The sequence below is a fragment of the Hyperolius riggenbachi genome, chromosome 12 (assembly GCF_040937935.1).
Source record: "Hyperolius riggenbachi isolate aHypRig1 chromosome 12, aHypRig1.pri, whole genome shotgun sequence".
Taxonomy (NCBI): domain Eukaryota; kingdom Metazoa; phylum Chordata; class Amphibia; order Anura; family Hyperoliidae; genus Hyperolius; species Hyperolius riggenbachi.
The window spans coordinates 150,266,507-150,289,116 of NC_090657.1; the positions used below are offsets into that span (position 1 = coordinate 150,266,507).

The following is a 22,610-nucleotide window of genomic DNA, read 5'->3' on the forward strand; positions in this document are numbered from 1 at the left end:
AGTTGCTCCTGTAAATCACAGTAAAGGGGCCATATCTACGGGTGAGTGAGAAAGACAGGTTTATTGTTTGATGTGACAAGAATGTTGATGTCTCAGCAACAGGTGTAACCAGATTGGGTTTTGTTACTGTCTTAATTGTTTAATGTTATGTTATTGTCATGTGTATTATGACAAAACTTTTTCAATAAAAAATCTTGTTAAAAAAAAAATTAAAAAAAATGAGTCTATGAAATGTCAAAAGAGGACTGCAACAATAGACCCTGCAAGGGATGCAGCCGCAGGGGGGCCCCAGAAGCCACAGGGGGCCATGTCCTGGAAGACTGACAACTAAGGGAATGAAGAGGGGGAAAAAAAAAAGCTTTCTGCTCTCTGCACAATTGTTCTAATTACTGCATGATTCCTTATCAGTGGATAAGCAGATTCAAAGTTTTGCAGACAAAGATTTGTAGACAGTCCCTATTCAGTGTTCAGTAGGGTCTTGTTCTATCCAGGGCTGTGGAGTCGGTCCAAAAATCCACCGACTCCGACTCCTCAGTTTAGGATTCCACCGACTCCGACTCCACGACTCCGACTCCTCTAATTTGCATATTACAATTTTGTTGATTAAAAGTATGTAACATGAAATTCGTCTCTTAACTGCCAACGCTTAGGAATTTTACAAGACAACTGAAGTGAGAAGGATATGTAGACTACTATATTTATTCCCTTTAGACTAAAACTAGTCCTTGGTAAGAGTACTTGTAAAAGGTACAAACCGGAACAAAGAACATCTATCAGGCCCTAGGCAATGTAAGTGTGGGTACATGTAAGAATGATGTGCAGGTACTCTGCAGGGGAATGAGGAGATTGTAAACCGACAACGCCTCTGTGTTCAATGTGCACAGCATTCTCAGTGTATTCCCTGCAGCTCTGTGGGGAGTGCATATGTAGAGTATAGTACTACTGTGTAACAAAGTAAACCTGAGACAGATGAAATTAAAGTTTTATACATACCTGGGGCTTCCTCCAGCTGCCTTCAGGATAATCAGTCCCTCGTTGTCCTCCTCCACCACCTGGATCTTCTGCTATGAGTCCAGGTACTTGAGCCAGTCAGGCGTAGTGCGCATGCACACACTCCGCCGCCAGGAGCATACTACACCAGTGCAGCACTATTGCGCAGGTGCATAATGCTCCTGGCTGTGGGAGCGGCATGCGGGCGGACAGCGCTGACTGGCTGAATTACCAGGACTCATAGCAGAAGATCCGGGTGGTGGAGGACAGCGAGGCACTGATTAGCCTGAAGGGGGCTGGAGGAAGCCCCAGGTATGTATAAAACTTTACTTTTCATCCGTCTCAGTTACCCTTTAATTTGTAGTCACCAAACCAAATTTTAATAACACATCAAATTATTTGATTTCATGAGCAAAGGGAGTGCATACATTTGCATAAATCAGCATCAATGCAGAATTATTTCCATCTCGTTGACCATCTCTATTAGTGACACAGCTACACATCAGGCTTTATTCTTACAGCATAGATGTTATTTAGTATATATAAGAGATTCCTGTGTACACATCATATATACAGTCACAATCAGATATGTATATCTGACCTTAAAAATACGGGGACTGCTTTATTGAAGCAGCACGAGTAACTAATTTTGATTGGTTTATTTCATTTTTGTGGACTAAGCATAGCTATTACTGTATATATACATTATTTTTAATGACTATTATCTGAGAAATAAAACATTTTATCATATTTTCTATTTTAATTACAGTTACAAATTCATTAGGAGTCGGAGTCGGTGCATTTTTTCCCGACTCGGACTCCAGGCACCCAAAATTGCCCGACTCCACGACTCCGACTCCACAGCCCTGGTTCTATCCCCAGCCTTTCTACGCCTCCTCAAGTACTGTGTACTGTAGTGATGTTTGAGGAGTCTGAACATGGAGGGAAAAAGCTTTCTATTCTCTGCACAATTATTCTAATGACTGCATCTGCTCAGCCACTAAATGAATCGCACAAATGTTTGTAGACCGTTCCTATTCAATGTGCAGCAGGCTCTTCTAAACAGTGCCCAACCTCTCTACCCCTCCCCAAGTGCTCTGTACTGTATTGATGCTGGAGAAGGCTGCAGACACTGTAATTGGAAAAATTGGGAGACCAAAAACCATATCCTCAATGGTGCATCACAACACCAATAATATAATCATATAAGTACAAGGATATATAGTAAAAGTATTTTTGAAGAGACAAAGAAGTTTCAAGATCTTAATTTTTTATGTATCAAAAAGTTCTTTTGTAAAAACAGAGTTCACAAATCTTGAAGCGAATTCATCTTTGCAAACATCATCCCATTATCAAGAACCAAAAACATATGTTGAAATATGCAATTACCTTCACAAACAATTGTAATCTGTAATATACAGGACAAAAATTGGGACGGGTACCATCTGGACAAAATCAAGCCAGGAAACACCGGACTACCATTGGACACAGCACATAGGCAAGATGCACCAGGAGAGAGTGGACCAATGCGTGCAGTGCTTCACTGTTGTCTGTTTTTATCTGCATGGTGGTGGGGGGTTTGCCTTTATAATCCTTATACAGAGCGAGTGAGAGAACGTCAGACAGGTATACGTTTGCTGCTCACAGTCACATTACACAATTCCCAAGGGATTTATAATGAATGATGTAAAAGCAGATTTTTGTTACACTGTGGAATAGTAAATGAACATTCTTCATTGTGGACACGTTACCTGGATGATGCATTAACGCTCGTTTTCTGTACGCTTTCTTTATCTCGTCTTCAGACGCGCTTTTGTCCACGCCTAATATTTTATAATAATCTTTTCTCTTGCTCTTCTTTAGCTCCAGCTGTGCATTTTTCAGCAGGTGCTTGTGTTCTAGGCAGAAGAGGGTGTTGGGAGTACAAGTTATAAGAGCTCCATTGTTGCCCTATACACTATTGTTTGCTAATGGTGGTGAGCCCAGTGAAGGCTCTTCATGGTACAGTGACACGCCAGCTGCTATTCACTCCCCCACCCATTATAATGGCACACAAACAGTGGAGTATGTGTTTGACAATAGCTGGGCCTGGGCCCACACCACCAACTACTCAAAAGTATGCATTTTGTGTGGTGATCTCCATGGAAACCACACTGTAAAGATGATGTGACTTTCGATGAAAAAAAAAACAAATATAGTCCACATCACAATGACAGAAAAGTATTTCAAAACTGTCAGTTTCTGCCAAAATGAAGGTTTTGATAAACAAGCATGGGGCAGAAAGAGGCATAGCCGCTGCAGTCACACTTTCCACTGCACCATTTCTAACTGGACACAAGTTGTAATGTCTGACGCTGCCTTTTATGTAGCTTTTGAAAGCTCCCCATGTGTTCTCCACATGATGGCCAAATGTGAGCTAGCTGTGGTCTCACGTGTGCACCGCCTGATGGAGAAAGCTTACACTTACCTTTCGTACTTTCTGTCTGGTAAACTTTTTCATAATCTCGGACTGCTTCTTCATACTGTTCTGTGTCTGTGTAACTGGGCAGGGGAAGAATGAACAACAGAACCTAAGTGTCTGGCATATAAACAGCAGTCTACCAGACTTCCTGACAAAAGAAAGAATGCATGACATTATCAAGGATTTCTGCCCATATAAAATGAAAATCCTATGTTTTCCCCCAAAGATACAGTTCTTTCCCTACACCTACGACTACTTTACTGTGATGTTTATAGGTCATCATATAACACTATGCACTACAAAAACCTCTAACTTTAAACATTAACCCCTTCACTGCGGAAAATTCCTTGTACTTTGCACCTGCACAAATACAATGCAAACTACGCAAAGAAAAGTTAATAAACCCATATAATTGTCAAATCCGTGAACCTATAGCGTTAAAATAATATTAAAGATTTTGAATTATCATTGTTATGTATTCAGAGTGCTTTACAGAGTATTTATTTATGTCACTAACAGGGGTGGTCAATGAGATGCAAAGAAGTTCCGAGTTGAAACAGGATTATGCAAATGTATGCAGCTCGGAAATGGACCAATCAAATCTCTCTAAGGTGGAATTCGATTGGTCCATTTTCAAGCTGCATAAATTTGCATAATCATGCATCCACTCAGAATTATTTGCATCTCAATGACCATTCCTAGTCGATGTTGTGATTACAGGACACCTGAACTGAAAGGAAAAAGGGGGCTGAAATTTATTTTTAACCTCCTCCTGATCGCCTAATGCCGATGGGCAGTGGAAGGGTTTTTCATGTTTGACCTATTAAGTCCTGGAGGCGGGGATTAGCACGGGATGCGTGCACGTTCCCTGCCGAGTTACAGATCGGGGATCCAGTGGAGTAGCTAAGGAGCTTTGGGCCCCAATGCAAGCTTTACAATGCCCCCCCCCCCCGTACCCCCCCCCCCCCAAGCACTCTATACATAACAGTTGATACGGTGGCACCAAAACCTGCCAATTGCAACTACAGTGTCAGAGGTGTAAGAAGGGGATGGGGAACAGTTTAATGATTACCACTATTCAATGTATCTATAGAAGTGATCATTATGAGCACAGGACCAATATAAAGCTAATACTGTAGTTGAGGGAGGGCCCTTCGGGGCCCCTCTGGCCCAAGGGCCCCGATGCGGTCGCTACCTCTGCACCCCCTATTGCTACGCCCCTGCGGGGATCCGTTATCTGACCTGCCAGGCTGTTACAAAAAAACAACCCACCACATTTGTACAGCGCCGTGATCTAGCGCAGCACTGTACAAGGGACAGCCCTGTCACTCAGCTGTCCCCAGGAGTGGCTCACAGTGTGATCCCTCTCATAGGCTGATGCCGATGAGAGGGTAGTGTAATGTAAGAATCGCAGTCAGGGCAAATTTAGGGGTGGGGGGGGGGGGGGAAGCATTTTTTCTTTAAAAAAAAAAATCTTTAAAAATGAATAAAAATAAAAATCGCAGCAACAATCAGAGAGATCACCCAAAAAATGCTGCATAAGTGGCAAGAAGAGGAGGTAACAATAATTTGGGCGGTAAGTTGCATGGCTGAGCAATACATCGTTAAAGAGAACCCGAGGTGGGTTCTAAGAAGGCTATCAGCACACAGAGGCTGGGTCTGCATATACTGCCCAGCCTCTGTTGCTATACCACTCCCCCCAGGCCCCCTCTGCGCTCTGCTTGCCCCCCATAAATCACCCAGCCGTGCTATCGACAGCGTGTCGCAGCCGGCGGTTTACCTTCTCCAGTGTCAGTCTCGCCACTCCCCCGCCTCCTCCATAGCTCCGGTCCCCGCCTGCGTCCCCTTCCCTCCCCGCTGAGTGGAGGGAAGGGACGTGGTCGGGGACCAGAGCTATGGAGGATGCGGGGGAGTGGCGAGACTGACACTGGAGAAGGTAACCAGCCGGCTGCGACACGCTGTGTGTGTCGACAGCATGGCTGGGTGATTTATGGGGGCATACCAGAGCGCAGGGGGGTTTAGGGGGGATCGGTATAGCAACAGAGGCTGGGCAGTATATGCAGACCCAGCCTCTGTGTGCTGATAACATTGTTAGAACACACCTCGGGTTCTCTTTAAAGTTGTAAAGTGCTGAATAGTAAAAAAGATTTTAAAAAAAATCGCCTGGTCACTAAAGGGTTATAAACCTGTGGTCCTCAAGTGGTTAAGCAATGCACATTGCCTGGTTGTCCTCCTGATCCTCTGCCTATAATACTTTTAGCCATAGACTCTGAACAAGCATGCAGATTAGATGTTTCGGACTGAAGTATGACTGGCCACATGCTTGTTTGAGGTGTGTGATCCGGACACTACCGCAGCCAAACAGATCAGCAGGGCTGCCGAGCAACTGGTATTGGTTAAAATAAAATAAATATGGCAGCCTCAGTATCCCTCAGTTCAGGTGTCGTTTAAAGAGCTCACAATCAAATCCCTACTGTGGACATAGCCAAGTATCCCTATCACAGTCTAAGGCCAATTTTAGAGAAGGAGAAGACCGAATGAAGAGTTATTAGTATGTTTTTGGTTTTGGAATATGGGAGGTAACCAGAAAACCACCCAAACATGAAAAAGTAAAAATCTGAGTTCCTTTGTCAGTGTTGTTAAGCAATCTGTCGTGTTGTCAGCTGTACAAAAAGGAATTGTCCATGTTTCCCTATGAGTAAATTATATATCTGCGTTCTAACCGAAAGCTTTTTCACAGCGCACTCCCTGCAGCATTTTTGTGTCCGCTGTGCATCCAGTACATAGAAAAGTAGATGAAAGTGTGCAGCAACAGGAAGTACATAAGAACTGATCAGTAATATATCAGTTATATACCAGTGTAAACTCAGCCTACAGTTGCCCATAGACTATACAATCTTGATTGTACATATCTATCAAATCTATGTAGTAGAAAAATGAACTAAATGAATATACAGGTAGTCCCAGATTAACGAACGAGATAGGGACTGTAGGTTCGTTCTTAACCTGAATTTGTTCTTAAGTCGGAACACTGTGCCATCTCTGTCCCCTGTACCTATTCTGTGCCCCCCCTGTACCTCCAGTGCCCCTCTGTGTCACATCTGCCCTCTGTACCTGCTTATATAAGTTTCAAAGCCATTTTTTCTTTGATTTAAAATTGATTTTCTCAAAAAATAAAAAAAGTCCAATTTAAAAAAAAAAAACATTTTTTGACTTGCTCCCATGGAAACACAGACTCTATGCCATTCGTATCAGTGGGTCGTTTGTAAGTTGGGGACTACCTGTACATAAAAAAGATACTTCAGGTAGTCGCTCAGTCTTATTACACAGTTGTGGTAAAACTGTACAATCAAGACTGTATCAATAATGGGCACCTTTTTTAAGGTATCTATGTCAGAGATGCTTTAGTAAAACAAGCCCTTTATCTCAAATATTGTACAGAAAGTAACAGGCATGCAGCATGATCTGTCCTTGTGGAAACAGAGTGGGGTTTCCTGCTATGAAACAGGGGTTTTATTACATTACAGAACTGAAACTGAAGGGTGAGAGGTATCGGTTGTTCTAAATATGAAATGGCACCTGAAACAAAAAATACTTTTATTCGTTACAAATCCTGTTAAAGAGCCACCCCAACTAAATAAATTGGTTACATTGCTATTTACAGCAAGGGAGATTCTACTGGGATCCTTGCTCACAAGCTATTTAAAGTAAACCTGAGGTGAATAAACAGTGTTAATATATACTTATAACAGTGTTCTGTAGGCTCTTCAGACCCACTCCAGGCTATTTCTTTCATCCATCCCTCAGGCTTTCCAGTGTATGCTGTTTGAGACTCTAGTCAGATCTTCAGGGTGCGTGCGTCGCCCATGTGCCTGCCCTTTCCGTACTCCCTCCCATTGCAGGGAGCGTTCTGGGCATGTGCAGTTCAGATTTCTTCCAAACTGTGCACGAACAGGACGCATCAGCCACAGCTGCTGAGCACAGCCTTGCGGGAGCACAATACACGAGGGTGTGTGGAGTGTACCACACATGCACCGGACTCCAACTGGTTACAGTTGCGGCCAGGAACAGGCCATACAACGGCGAGACAGACGGGAAGCTGGATGAAAGAATCAATCAAAATTATTCTGATTTTCCATAAAGAAGGTAGTATCATGGCAATCCCTACACTAAATTGTACTAACTTCCGAAGAAACTGGCATTCCTGTGGTTATTGTATGCAGTACGGCAATTTTTATTGATCCAGAAGTCAACAACACTATACTCTACTTGTCAATCCAGTGTAAAAAGTTATGCCACTTCAAAATATTAGTGATCAAGGCTGTTTTGGGTTACAGGGATCCTTTGTCAAGCATGAAGAAATTGTGCATTATCTTGAGGCAGTATATGTGAGTGAAGAAAGCTATGAGCTGGAGAGGATTATGGCATGGGGTTATTTATATTGTCTTATGAATAAATAAAAATTGCCGTTCTGCATATCATACCCATAGGTGAACCAGTTTTTTTTGGATGTTCCATGTGGCGGTTTCAGAGTGCTGTGCGCAGGTGCTCTTTAGCTATCCTTACCACTGTGCTCGTCTTAAGTATGCTTTGATGTACGTGTCATCCAGTTTTATTGCATTTGTGCAGTCCTCTATGGCCTCATCTAGTTTTTTAAGCTGTGAAAACATATACAATTGCATTAGTATCTAAAAAAAAAAATAAAAAAAAAAAATCACACGGTGGCATTATATGACCATTGCTTATCCAACCGTTTATATTCAGAGCGATTCAAAAACCTTATTTCTGCAAAAGTATCCCCTGTAGTATCTGTAACCAATAGTGATGGTCATGTCTAAGCGAACTCTTGTAGAAGCATGTGATCAGCTGATAAATTTGCAATGCTCTGATTTGCTGTGATCACATTTTGCTTTAGCACATGATCATGACTAATCAGAGAACTACATAGCCATCACCTGACCAAACTGATCACATGCTTCTGCAAGAGTTCTAGACATGATCGTCACTAGTAGCCAGCCATGTTCAGTGAAACGGCTGGTTGCTAATTCTCCCACAGCAGGAGTTCTCCACAGGTGAGCATGAATACTAGATAATGAATGCTCATATGTAATTTATGATAGCTGTTATATTTAGCTTTATTTAATAAAACAGCATTCATGTGAATTGGTGGTTGAGCAGTGCATTGAAAAGAAAAAAAAACCTGGCACATAGCAAGTTTATCTGGCCGCAATGAGAAGTGCACTGTGGTGTGCTAATCATTATTTCTCAGTCTGATTATATCAATAGTAAAGATGCCCACTGATAATACAATACTGATTGTACAATCTTAACATGTCTACATACTAGAAGGGTAAACAGAGTGAATATACTTAGGATACTTTAGGTAGTTCCTCATATTAAATACATGTGATAAGATTGTATAATCCAGATTGCATCATTGATGGGCACCATAAGTAAGATCAGCTGCCACTACTACATTGGACAGACAAAAGAATTTCATCTTAAAACCACGATATTGAAGAAAGAAGGGCTTTAATGCGAAACTTAAAGTGAGAAAAATATGGAAGGAGCCATCATTCATCTCCTTTTGAATATGCAATTCTGCTGGCTGGTATGCAAATCCAGTACCTTTCCTACCCTACAAGTCACTAACCCAGAAAAAGCAGGCATATATAGATGCTGTGACTCTAGCTGTGTGATTGATGCAGCTGCAGGACCGAAACTGCACAATGACAGCTGGGCAGTTTGTAAAGGGAATGAAAACAGCAGCTTTCACATAAGCTCTCATTAAAGTGTTCCTTAACCACTTGCCGACCGCACGCTTATACCGTGCGTCGGCAAAGTGGCAGCTGCAGGACCAGCGACGCAGTACTGCGTCGCCAGATGCAGGCTGATTAATCTGGAAGCAGCCGCTCGCGCGAGCGGCTGCTTCCTGTCAAATCACGGCGGGGGGCTCCGTGAATAGCCTGCGGGCCGCCGATGGCGGCTCGCAGGCTAAATGTAAACACAAGCGGAAATAATCCGCTTTGTTGACATTGTACGGCGCTGCTGCGCAGCAGCGCCGTAAGGCAGATCGGCGATCCCCGGCCAATCAGCGGCCGGGGATCGCCGCCATGTGACAGGGGACGTCCTGTCACAGGCTGCACAGGACGGATAGCGTCCTGTGCAGCCCCGATAACCGGGGGGACAGGTAGGAGAGGGAGGGGGGTGAATGTCGCCGCGGAGGGGGGCTTTGAGATGCCCCCCTGGGGAAAAAAGGGGGGTGATCTGATCTCTCTGCCTGCACCCTGATCTGTGCTGGGGGCTGTAGAGCCCACCCAGCACAGATCACATAATACAATGCTGGTCCTTAAGGGGGGGTAAAGGGTGGGTCCTCAAGTGGTTAAAGGGGTTCTGTGGAGGGGTTTAAAAAAAAACAAAAACTGACACTTACCTGGGGCTTCTATCGGCCCCCTGCAGCTGTCATATCCCGCCCCGTCCTCCTATGATCCTCTGTTCCCTGCCGCTGGTCCCGATGTAATTATTCGTCTAACTAGACGAATAATGCTCGCTCCCGCCTGCGCAGTAAGCTCCCGATTATGCACACGGCTACGCAGCCGCAGTCTAGTTACAGGAATAATTAGACTAGGACTGGCGGTGGGGAACAGAGGATCATAGGATGGCGTGGGACATTATAGCTGGAGTGGGCTGATAGAAGACCTAGGTGTCTTTTTTTTTTTACATGCCACAGAACCCCTACAAACATGGGTACCTACAAATACTCATAGGCCTGGTGCACACCGAGCCGTTTTTGTAGCATTTCCAAACCGTTTCTGCCTGTGAAAACGTTTGGCTTATGTATTTCAATGGGATGGTGCACACCAGCGGTTTGAGGTTTTTAGCAAACCGCAAACATGGCTCCTGCAGCACTTTTGCGGTTTGCAGAAGCATTTCTGCCTCAATGTAAAGTATAGGAAAAGCTCGAACCGCTCTGGAAAACGCTAGATCAGAGCGGTTTTCCAGGCGTTTTTGTTACAGAAGCTGTTCAGTAACAGCTTTTACTGTAACAATATTTGTAATCTGCTAAACAAAAAAGCTAGGCATGTTTAGAAAACGTCTCTAAACATGCCTAGAATTGCTCTGAAATCAGCTCCAAAAACCTCTAGCGTTTTGAGGATCTGCTAGCGGTTTTGGTGTGCACTGGGCCTTAGCAAGTTTCACATATTCACTACCAGCTGTGGTCAACTGGGGAAATTAGAAGACAATAATAAACAAGTTATTCTCGTTTTCCTGCAGTCCACCTACTCTGACAGTTTTGATGTTTGTGCTCAGTATCACTTTCAGAAATGGTATAAGAGAGGGGGTGTAAGGCCTGGAACCCACTAAAGCGTTGTTCTTCCCTAAACGATCTGCCAATGACAATGGATGGGACAGATTATCATTCCACTAGAGCGATTGCGATTAAGGAAAACACAATCGCAGCAGGACATGCAGTATTTTGGGAGCATTCCCATTCTAATGAATTGTATAGGAGCAGGTAAATCGCTCCCAAAACGCTATCACAATTCGCTAGTGATTGCCATAGTGTTTTGCACTTTCTAGTGGGTTCCAGGCTTCAATGGCAGCTGTACTCAGGTGTAGAGTTTTAGGAACCTTTTCTTCCCCCTTATTTACATGGTACAGTAAATCATACTTACAATGAAAGTTACGCATTAAAGCATCTGTACATCAAAACTCACTTTATACAAAGTGGCAGAAACCATACAAATGACAAGCGGAATTATAGACAGACCACACACACAAGACACTGGAATACCCACCTTTGCATTGACAGTGCCCCGATTACAGTACAGTTTGGCATTTGTTTTGATATTATTGGGGTCTATGCTGAGTGCTTCTGAGTAAAGTCTATAGGCCTGCTCATAGTTACCCTCTTTAAACGCATGATTGCCCTCTTCTTTTTTTGCTTTTAAGGCCTTGGCATTCTGAAATGGGAAAAAATAAAATCATAGAGTTACTGCCCTGTAATGATAATGTCTAGAGCAGGGCTGAGCAAATTTTAAGCGGCCTGGGCTGCATGTTGCGGACCACATTCCATTTCCAACCCCCCTCACTCCCTGCAAAGTTGCGAGCGGGCGGCTGGCAACGTTGCTCTGGAGATGCCACACAGGATTCGACGATCAAGGTAAGTTTGAAATCCCCCGCAACTCTGCAGGGAGGGAGAGGAATCCGGCGCCTGTTGGCGGGCCGGAGATTCAGCGCATGCGGGCCATAGCTTGCCCAGCGCTGGTCTAGAGGAATTCATGGAGAAGCATGTGGTTTGTTTGATCAGCTGATACATTTTCAAAGCTCTGATTTGTGTGATCATATCCTGCTTTACCACATGATCATGACTAGCAAATCAGAGACTTGCATATCTATTACCCGACCAAACTGATCACATGCTCTTCCACGAGTTCCAGACATGGCCATCACAAGTGTCCTGCATAAGACTAAGCAGTGGCCACCCACCACCCTTCCGCAGAGCAGTTCACAGCAGCCTTACCCTGCAAGCTAGTCGTGCTTTCTGGTGATCTGGGAACATTTTCAAAGCTTGCACAAAGAACTGGACAGCTTTTTCTATACAATCTTCATAATAGAGGCAGAGACCCCGAACATACAGAGCATCAGCGTTTGTAGCATCCATCCGTAAGATATCACTAGGAAAAAAGGCATACATAGCAATGCATGAAAAAACAAGGAAACATTGTTGATTTAGGCCCAATGTTGCATTGTAATTGGAGTACTCCTGTACAGAAGACAGAATTAATGGATAACTACAGACAAGATAACATTTACATTGCAATTTCTCCTGGTGGATTTAAAGGGCTTCAGAGTTGCAGCCACCCAGAGAGTTCCCCACGGACGACCAGCATTTGGAAGCTTTGCCAAAAGACTGATTGTTTTACATACTGGCTCAAGCCTGGTTTCGAACCCTGGTCAAAGGCTCAAACCCTACATTAAAGACAACACACCAGTACATTATCTAGCTGTACTCCTACTTTAGGTGCCCAGATACAGAGATCTGGGCTCTGGCAAAAGCAGCCTATGGGCCCTTTAATACATGATGGCAGTCGTAAACAATAGTGAGGTATACCTCAACCTTGGTTAAAAAAAGTGAATTATATTTTGAGTATCCGCAATAAGTTTGAGATCTGCTAACTGCTTATGTGCATGGACTTCACGAAGGGGCAGGTGTAAGCCTAGATGTCACAGTGATCTCCCTGTATAATATTGACCACCCACAGGAATTTGTGGTTTGTCTAGTCATTTGCTGGCTACTCACATGCATGTACACTGCCCTGTTTAGTGTTAAGCTGGCCATACACTGGCCCGATTTGCCGCCGTTTCGACAGCATATTCGATCACTGGGATCGAATCTGCTGCCAATCGTTCGCGCTACACGACGAATTTCGATCCATTTCGTCCGATCCCGTCGATCGCTCCGTGCGGAAAATTACCATCGATCACCCGCGGGTAGGGAGCGCGTCGTTAGCGGCGTTCGAGTGCCCGACGACCGACGCAATAGAGAGGCAATACATTACCTGCTCCGCCGGCGCGACTGCCCCGCTATCACCGCTGCTTCTTCTCCGCTCTGGTCTCCGGCATGCTTCAGTTCCTCCTGCCCGGCAGGAAGTTTAAACAGTAGAGGGCGCTCTACTGTTTAAACTTCCTGCCGGGCAGGAAGAAGTAAAGCATGCCGGACCTGGAGACCAGAGCGGAGAAGACAGCGGAGACCTGGGGACTGGAGTCGCGCCGGCGGAGCAGGTAATGTATGCGGGCATGCGGGGCGAGGAGCGGCGGCAGCACCACCACCACAACAGATTGTGAACGGTTTCATGCTGAAATCGGTTCACAATCTGTTTGCAGTAAAGGTAGCCATACGATCCCTCTCTGATCAGATTCGAAAAGAGAGGGATCTATCTGTTGGTCGAATCTGATGGCAAATCGACCAGTGTATGGCTACCTTTAATGTAATAAAGGTGTAATATCAAACCTTGGTTGGACTCATTCAAGTGTATAACATGAAATCATATACAAGAAACCTAGCATTAAAAATAATTAGTGCTCAAGAGCTGCAGCCACTGGGATGCGCTCAAGTGGCCACTCTGCAGTGTTAGGAAGTGTTGCCCAAGGACTTCTTACTGAATAGGTACTGACCCTAGCAAGGATTTAAAATCTGGTCTCCCATGTCAAAGGCAGAGCCTTTAAAGGAGTTATCAGGGAAAAATGAAAAAATAAGTGCTACTTACTCCAGCCCCAAGCCATCAGCATGTCCCTCGCCGCAGCTCTCCCCGCAGCCATTCGCCGCAGCTCGCTCCCGGTCCCCGGCGATGAGGTCAGGCCGACCTCCAGGTTGGCCTGTGCTGCGCGAGCGGCGCTGTCAATCACCGCCACGTGGGCCGGAGTGGCCTGCTCAGGCGCACAATTGCTGCGCCTGCGCAGTCCGCTCCAGCCCACGTGGCGGTGATTGACAGCGCCGCTCGCGCAGGCGCGGTACAGCCGGCCTGACCTCATCGCCGGGGACCGGGAGTGAGCTGCGACGAGGGACATGCTGGGAGCTTGGGGCTGGAGGAAGCCCCCGGTAATTAGCACTTCTTCACTTTTCCCTGATAACTCCTTTAACCAGTACACCATCAAGCAACATTGTATTAAATTCATTTTTCAGTCATAATTGTGTTAGCGCTGTTATTCTCCCAGTTTACCACAAGGTGGCACTGGTGGCTCAGAAGTTTCACTGTTCGTTTAACTTGCTCATTATTATTATTATTATTATTATGTACTTATATAGCGCCGACATATTACGCAGCGCTGTACAGTATGTATATATATATATATATATATATATATATATATATATATATATATATATATATATATATATATATATATATATATATATGTATATATGTATATATGTATATATATATATGTATATATATATATATGTATATATATATGTATATATATATGTATATATATATATATATATATATATATATATATATATATATATATATATATATATATATATATATATATATATATATATATATATATATATATATATATATATATATATATATATATATATATATATATATATATATATCTTGTCGCTAACTGTCCCTCAAAGGAGCTCACAATCTAATCCCTACCATTGCCATATGTCTATATTATGTAGTGTAAGTACTGTAGTCTAGGGCCAATTTTTTTTTGTAGGGGGAGCCAATTAACTTATCCGTACTTATCCGTATGCTCATGTGGGAAGTCATGGCAATTAACAGTTTCTGGACCTTGATCAGTGTTCTCACGAGGCTCTTTTAGTCGGGTGCTCCACTCGGCTAGTTTTGGTAAGCACCCGGCTGTCATCGGCTCACCTCCTCCTCTGTTGTAATCAGAATTGTGCAGAAAAGCACCGATCTTCCATTCTCTTATCTCACCCCACCCGGCTACTTTTTTATGCCACCCAGCTGGTGGGGGGGGGGGAGGGGGCTTGGGGGGCGGGCTTGAAACTGCTTGATTGAAATCTACGCCATTTTGATCTTTTATCTGCCAGGGCATAGGTTTCAATCATCCTGCTGCACGCTCTTGCCAATCGTGTCGCTCTCCCCATGCCGCAGATCGCTCACCCTGCCGTCTATATGACAGAGCTCTGTGAGCCGCTCAGGAACCAACTTCATTGGCTCCTGACACGTCATCACTGTGAGCCAATCCCATTGGCTTCCATTGTCAGGAGCCAATGAAAGCGGCTCCTGCTCGGCTCACACAGATCTGCCATCATAGCGACAGCAGAGAGGGACCTGCTGTGATGGGAGAGCGGTGTGACCATTCTGTATGTGCGGCGATTTGTCGGGAGGTGCCGTTCACAGGAAGTGACTACAGTGTGACCCTCACTGATAAGAAATTGCAACTATAAACCACTTTCCTAGCAGAAAATGGCTTCTGAGAGCAAGAAAGAGATAAAAAGGGGAATTTCCTATCAGCGAGGGTCACACTGTAGTCACTTCCTGTCTGAGTCAGGACTGAGTCAGCCACTTACATACCTGATGTTTAATTCTTTCAGGCAGAGAAAGAAAAAAAGCACACAGCATAGTTATTTGTGTGCTAGGCACTGTACATACACATCTATCCCATCATGTCACATGTCACTTCGGGTATCCTTTAAGTATAAAGGGGTTTTCTTTTATATTTAAACAATTACAAAGTAGGTTGAATGTTTTACTACGAGATACACTACGAGATAAAAAGGTACACACTGAAAAGCAAAAGGGAAAGGGATTAAATGTATACACTACCTGGCAACAGACTGGGCATCTGGGTAGCGGCCAAGCAGCGCCAGACATTCTGCTTTAAGGATTTTGAAGCGGTGGCAGGCAGGGGCTATCTCTAAGGCTCGATCCATGCAGAACACAACCTACCGCAAGACAGCAAAAAGCAAACATAAGCCTAAGGAAAAGATGGCAACAACAATTACAGACAAAACATGACAAGGACTGATAGGGTATTCAAAATGAAAGCACCAAAACATTCCCAATAGTCTGTATCAGAACACACACACACACACACACACACACACACACACACACACACACACACACACACACACACACACACACACACACACACACCCCAGTTGCCCAAAATAAAAACACAATCCAGTTATTACAGTACTATTGAGTAGAACAAATAGTCTGTTTACTCAGGTAAACTGCCCCAACATTGCACCACTTTTCTTTGCACCTGTATTGATAAACAATCTGCGCACTGCATTGCCAGCAGAAAGAGAACACTCTTTCCAGGCCTGTGGAATGGTAGGTTTAGAAGGGCAAAATAAGGTAATGTCAGAGTTTCATTTGTGTTTGACAGTATTTGATTTGTTGCTTGAAAACTATTTGATATGAGTTTCCAAATGGCATTTGATTTGCTTCTCAGCAGTGTGTGCGTTCAGCCATCCATTGCAAACCATCAGGAATGTAGTTTAAATGCAGTACAACAGAACAGATTGTATTTGGAAAACAAACATAAAAGCATAAATGCAAGTGAAACAGAATTCAAAAGAAAGTCAACAATATTCCGTTTGATCTCATTTATATTTTAAACTTCTTGTAAAAACCACCGAAACGGCTTCATCGAAAAATCACAGTAAAAAAAAAAAAAAATAGCCTTCGGTGTAGCCCTAAAAACAAGCTTGTTTTGTAAGACAAGTGTAATTTTCTAGGCCCACGGCGTTATTGGAAATCTACATTGTGTTTGTGGACATTGTTTTAGGACAACATAGATTTTCCTAGCAGTGGGACAGTTTGCAGTGCTTTATATGAATATCTAAAAGTATGTGCTACTGGTAAGATTTAAGTGATTCAGGTTAGTTGCTGCATCTAGTTACACAGGCAAACTTAAAGTGGGATTTAACTCTGACATAATATTCAATAAAAACCTGTTTTCCTACTTTTTATTACCCATACAGTTATCATATTTGCTTTTGTGCAAAAGAATTATTGTCCGTTCACAAATTACAAGGTACCAAAGTACAGTTTATATGCTCTAAAAGCTGATATTGCAATTTATTGCATTGCTGCTGTATTTATATATTATAATGTACCCAGTGAGAATTTGTCTCCTGCTTCACTTTCTGCTTGTGTTCAACTGAAGCACTGCCAGGAATATTTACTAATTGTGGCTGATAAGGAAACAAACAAGATAATGTAACCACTTCCCCAACTTTGGATTGGGATCTAAGCTTCCCAACTGAAGAAGACATTGCTGCGTTTAACCCTTTCCACTGAGTTTTTTTTCTAAAGGGAGTCGTTTCTGCTCAGAGTTTTTTGTTTTTTTTTACAGAAATGCACTCTCCCTGTTACTCGCTCTCCCATTTTAACATGGAACATAACATAGTAACATGGTATATCTTATTTTAAAGAACACAACGTTTTTAATACCTTATTTGGACAGTTTGGCATCTTCTATTGGCTGGTAGCAGAGAAGAAAGCCAAGGTATGGTATATTTTACAACAATTTCCTGGGTGTAATCCTGGTTTGCGTGAGCAAGTTTCGCAATAATAGGTGGTTTTATGCCTGCCACCCGGTGTCTTCATGTTACTACACACAATGCAATCTTTGGTACTTCGATTGGGAATTAGAGCAATGAAATGCTGGCTACTATTGCATAGGATGCCATTGATCCTCTGCAAGCAATCTGCAGGAAGGAATCTGCAGGAAGGAAGGAATCTGCAGGAAGGAAGGAATCTGCAGGAAGGAAGGAATCTGCAGGAAGGAAGGAATCTGCAGGAAGGAAGGAATCTGCAGGAAGGAAGGAATCTGCAGGAAGGAAGGAATCTGCAGGAAGGAAGGAATCTGCAGGAAGGAAGGAATCTGCAGGAAGGAAGGAATCTGCAGGAAGGAAGGAATCTGCAGGAAGGAAGGAATCTGCAGGAAGGAAGGAATCTGCAGGAAGGAAGGAATCTGCAGGAAGGAAGGAATCTGCAGGAAGGAAGGAATCTGCAGGAAGGAAGGAATCTGCAGGAAGGAAGGAATCTGCAGGAAGGAATCTGCAGGATGGTGCTGCAAGGAAAATTCAATGCATTGGTCACTTCTTGGTAGCGCTGATCGCGCACTTCCGGTTTCAGCCAAGGGGGTACCAACAGTGTGGGCATGTAGCCTACATGCTGGGGCACACTAGGGGAGAGAGATCGGGCATTGTTGGGGGACCGATGTGCCTGCAAACCGCCGCTATATTTATGTCCCGCTCTGTGGGACATACGAGTGCAACGGGAAATTAGAGATGTCCCGCTATGCAGGACATACGAGTGGAAAGGGTTAAAAAGAACCCAAAATAGTGCCTAAAAAGCCTGGCCTAGTCGCACTTCATTGCGCATGTGCGGGCCGTCACGCTCCCATCCCTGGGAGTCTACTGCACAAGCGTAAAACGCTCCCTGACGAGGGAGCACGCCTGGCCATGCACGACGAAGTGCAACTCAACCAGGCTTTCGAGCACTATTGAGAGTGACAGGAGCCACCCAGGGAGACGGCAAGGGAAGAGCGGCCTCAGTGGGCTTAAGGAAGCCCCAGTTAAGTATGGTACCGGAGACGCTGCTTCTCGCCTCAGGTACACTTGAACTGTAAGAATGCTGTTCTGCTACCATTTTTTTTCGGTTAGTAGGTTTTATGCTGTAAAAAAATCAGCAAAGAAGAAATGCAGAGTTTCATACCACTAGGAGGATATACATCTTCAGAAAATACTGCCTGCAAGGATCAAGCTTGATCCTCAGAGCAACAATAACTATATAGACATGTTGCTTGGGTATACCCAAACACCCTGACACTTGTGAATAAAAGGTAGCAATAAGTCTAATAAGGGTTGAGTTGCAGTGTAAACACACACTTGGTTTCCAGAATAAGAATGGGAGGAACAAGTTTCTCAGGAACCAGGACTGTATATGCAGAGTTGTGTGCCTCCCAATGAATAAACAGGCAAATTACTGACTTACCTTTCTGAAATCCCTTTTAGTGAAGTCAGCTTCTCCAATTCGTTCATATTCTAGCAGTGCTGATGCATTTTTAAGCTATGAGGAAAACAGTAGTCAGAGGCCTTCTATGCATTAGAGATTGGGTTACTGTGCTGGAATCCAATGTGATAATAGCAAACCTATCTATCTTACCTCCTGCCGCGTCTGTTCATTGTTTGGCTCCAGTTCCAAAACCTTCTGGAAAGATCGAGAGGCAGCCATTGCATTTCCTAGTGTCAGGTGACATTTCCCTTCTCGCTGATGACCCTGAAGTGTTCCATCAAAAGGAAAAAAGTAGTACAAACAAAGCAAGATTTTAAGATTAAAGAAAAGAAAGGAAACATCAAGCTATAGTGTTTACAAATAGCCTCCACAAGGGACAAACAATGAGTGTGTATTAAAAATACAATGTAAAAATAAACTCGAAGGAAAGAAAACATTCAGATTTAATAGCTGCAAATGACAAAAACAATGGTCAGTTATAGCAGATTAGAGGTGGGACTCGGTGATTGAGCTAAACTGAATCTGAGGACCATTGCCAAATTAAATCTGAGGACCCATGCTAAACTGAATCTGAGGACCCACGTAGGTGAATGTGGAAGGTAGGGGGAGGGGGATTTGAGGGGTACAACATCAAGTTAGGGCAGACCATTTCCAGGTCAAGGAAACCTTGAGGCCTTTAGGAATTTTTCTCAAAGCACTCCTTGACAAAAACAATTACCAAAATACATGCTCACCATTTTACACATTGTCTCGTGTCCTCTGTCCCCATTTGTCCCATGTGTCCATTTCCGTCCCCCTTTGCATCCCCCTGTATCCTTGTTTGTCCCTCCTTGTGTCCCCATATCATAGTTTGTCCCATGTCCTCCTCAGTCCCTCTCTGTGTCCCCAATTGTCCCATGTCCTCCTTCGTCCCCCTTTATGTCCCCATGTCCTAATTTGTCCTGTGTCGTTCTTTGTCCCACTTTGTGTCCTCCTTTGACTCGTGTCCTCCTTCATCCCCCTTTGTGTCCTTTGTTCCGTGTCCTCCTTTGTCCGGTGTCCTCGTTTGCAAGCAAAAGTTAAACCCAGCGGAAGCTGATTCCGTGTCTCTCACCCGATCCTGGGAGCTGTCGGCAATCGTAGACCTCTCCCCGCCTTCAGGGAGAGGAGAAGCCGCTGATCACTGCAAGAGTGCCCTCGGATCATGTGATCGTCAGGAGTAGTAGAATAGGGACACATGACTCAGAGGGCAGCCACAGTACCCCTGGGAAGTGCTCACTGAACCCAGTTTGATAACTTGCCGATTAGGGAGTAGAGGGGGCAAATTTGTTAGAGAAAAATGTGGAGCAGAGGTTTAACTGAATTACAAGATTTTTATACTACATTGTATGTGTCTCTCTATGCAAGTGTAGGGCTCACACTAATTGAGACTTAATCTACAGTCACTTGATTAGAAAGCTGGATATATCTTTTTATACATACTTTTCCAGAATAAAAGACACTTTCTCCCCCAAAGTGGAGTAAGTCACTGCATCTTATATTCCAAATACAGGGAGTCCCCGATTTACGAACGCCCAGCGAACCGAACTGCTAAGATGTCAGGGTCTTCCTGTACTGTGTCCTCCATTGTTTCCCATGACTTCCTCTGCTCCAGGCAATGCAGTAATGGATGCATCTCTCATCTAATCCCACAGGAAAGCAAACAAGCACACAGGAGGCCAAACGACCGCGCAGGGGGGGGGGGGGGGGGAGCTCTACTATGTACACCTTGTCTGTTTATAATGTGTAAGCGTACAAGCATTTTAGGGGAAATCTAGATTGGTAAAATGAAATATAAAACGTACCTTTACAAAGGCATCATCTAGCCTTACGGATTGCTGAGCGTCCTCCAGCGCCTCCCGGTATTTCCCCAGCATTATTAACGTGGCGGCACGGTTTCCATAATAACTAGCATTCTTGGAGGCGCAATCTTTAAAATATCAAACAAAAAGCATTCACTACTGATTAAAAGACAAAACTTGGTTGTCATATTAATAACCCCAAGGTGGCACAAATACCCCAAATACAGAAGGATAAAAAAGACCTGGTATGAGAAAGTAACTATGCAAACTATACTGGGGGCTGTTTAGCGAGAGGAGTTATCACTGCACACATCTGTGCTTCTGATTATTCTTCATTTCCTACACATCTAAACCACTCTCGATCCTAAATTCAAGGATCTCTGACCTCAAAATCTCAGTATGTGTTAAAGTAACTCACCACCTTTCTTGTGTTACATGGATTCTAGCAAGCTTGGAGGAATTTCTGCAGACACCACTTCTACTTCTGAAAACATTGGGTAGCACAGAGCTGCTGGGGGGGGGGGGGGGGGGGGGGGGGGGGGGGGGGGCTGGTGAGTTGACCCCCCCCCCCCCCAGCAGCATTTTCCGTCTTTAGTTTTATAATTGGATGCCTTGACCACTGTTACATGATAAATGCTCCTTGAGACTATTTTCGAACTGTTTATGTTTGCGTTTTCTTTTTGTACGCGATGGACAAAAATTCTTCTTAGCTCTGTGTAACGGGTTTACATTCTGATGCAATTACTCATTGTTCTTTTGCTCCTGACAATAAAAGATTTAAAATACAAAAGTGATCATCGAAACAATGCTAATTTTCTAAAACTGTAAAACAAAGAAACCTAGAACTACTAAAGTGTGAAAAATCAAAAACAAAAAAAAACAGCAAAATGTAAAGGCTGCAGTGCTACAACATGACAGCAGGCGGAGCAATCCCCAGGCACCATCAGCTGGCTCACTTGGTCAGGTTGTTTTTAGAGTTTATGAATATGGTGTGGAAGCAGCTGGAAGTAATGATTGGTCAGCTGACGTTACAGATTGCCTTGAGCTCAGAGGGATGGGTATAGTATTCAGGGTGTGTGGCTGGGGAAAACACTTCACACCATACGTTTGTCACTGGTAGTCACTGCAAGGGAATGAAGGGAAGCAGAATATATAACGTGAGTGACCACTTTCCACTGCAGCAGCAAACTCCCTTTAGATTCAAATTCCAGCCTGCGGAGAGCCTTCACTAGTCAAATAAAAGGAGAACTCCATGAAGTACTATGGCATTGAGTTTTCAATTGAAACATCTATAATTTAGATCTTTAAAAAGGTTTTTGTTCAAAGTTGCAAGCTGCAGACTTTGCAAACGTGCTCTAACCAGCTGGCTGACTTACCTATTTGAATTAATCAGGATAAAAGCAGGGAAACATTTGCACTACAACTTCAAAATATTCATCCTATTTTTATAAGGTAACTCGGTACTTATCCGTTAGCCGGGCACATCCGGCAGGTGGTGCTAATTACTATTCCCCCTCCAGGCCGACATGGATAGTAGGGAAAGATGTAACTGGTGGAGTTTTGTCGCCACCTAGAGGATGCCCCCGGCTAACGGATAAGTACCGGTAACTCATTAAAAAATGACAATTACACAAATCATTTTCAACAGAAAACGCAAGCAGCCCAGCTGACCCAAAACTAATAGGAAAGTATAGGAGACTACAAGAGACTGAAAAGCCCTCCTACTAAAAAGCAATGCTTAGTGTAATTTGCCTTCCTAAAGCAGAAGGTATTTGCCATAATTCAGCTTTTAGCGAGCTACTGTGGTCTCCC

The 22,610-nt window shown here is 43.8% G+C and overlaps 1 protein-coding gene across 2 annotated transcripts in view; it reads right to left on the reverse strand.

The window, feature by feature from the left end:
• DNAJC7 (DnaJ heat shock protein family (Hsp40) member C7) overlaps window positions 1-22,610 on the reverse strand; it is a 67,259-nt gene that overhangs the window by 21,407 nt on the left and 23,242 nt on the right. For both annotated transcript variants that reach the window (XM_068264307.1, XM_068264306.1), the window contains exons 3-11: window positions 20,802-20,926; window positions 19,129-19,242; window positions 18,958-19,032; window positions 15,769-15,887; window positions 11,976-12,129; window positions 11,251-11,415; window positions 8,018-8,109; window positions 3,458-3,531; window positions 2,742-2,888 (exon numbers count right to left, since the gene is read on the reverse strand). In XM_068264307.1, coding sequence (XP_068120408.1) covers window positions 2,742-2,888; window positions 3,458-3,531; window positions 8,018-8,109; window positions 11,251-11,415; window positions 11,976-12,129; window positions 15,769-15,887; window positions 18,958-19,032; window positions 19,129-19,242; window positions 20,802-20,926 — 1,065 coding nt within the window. The remainder of the gene's footprint in view (window positions 1-2,741; window positions 2,889-3,457; window positions 3,532-8,017; window positions 8,110-11,250; window positions 11,416-11,975; window positions 12,130-15,768; window positions 15,888-18,957; window positions 19,033-19,128; window positions 19,243-20,801; window positions 20,927-22,610) is intronic.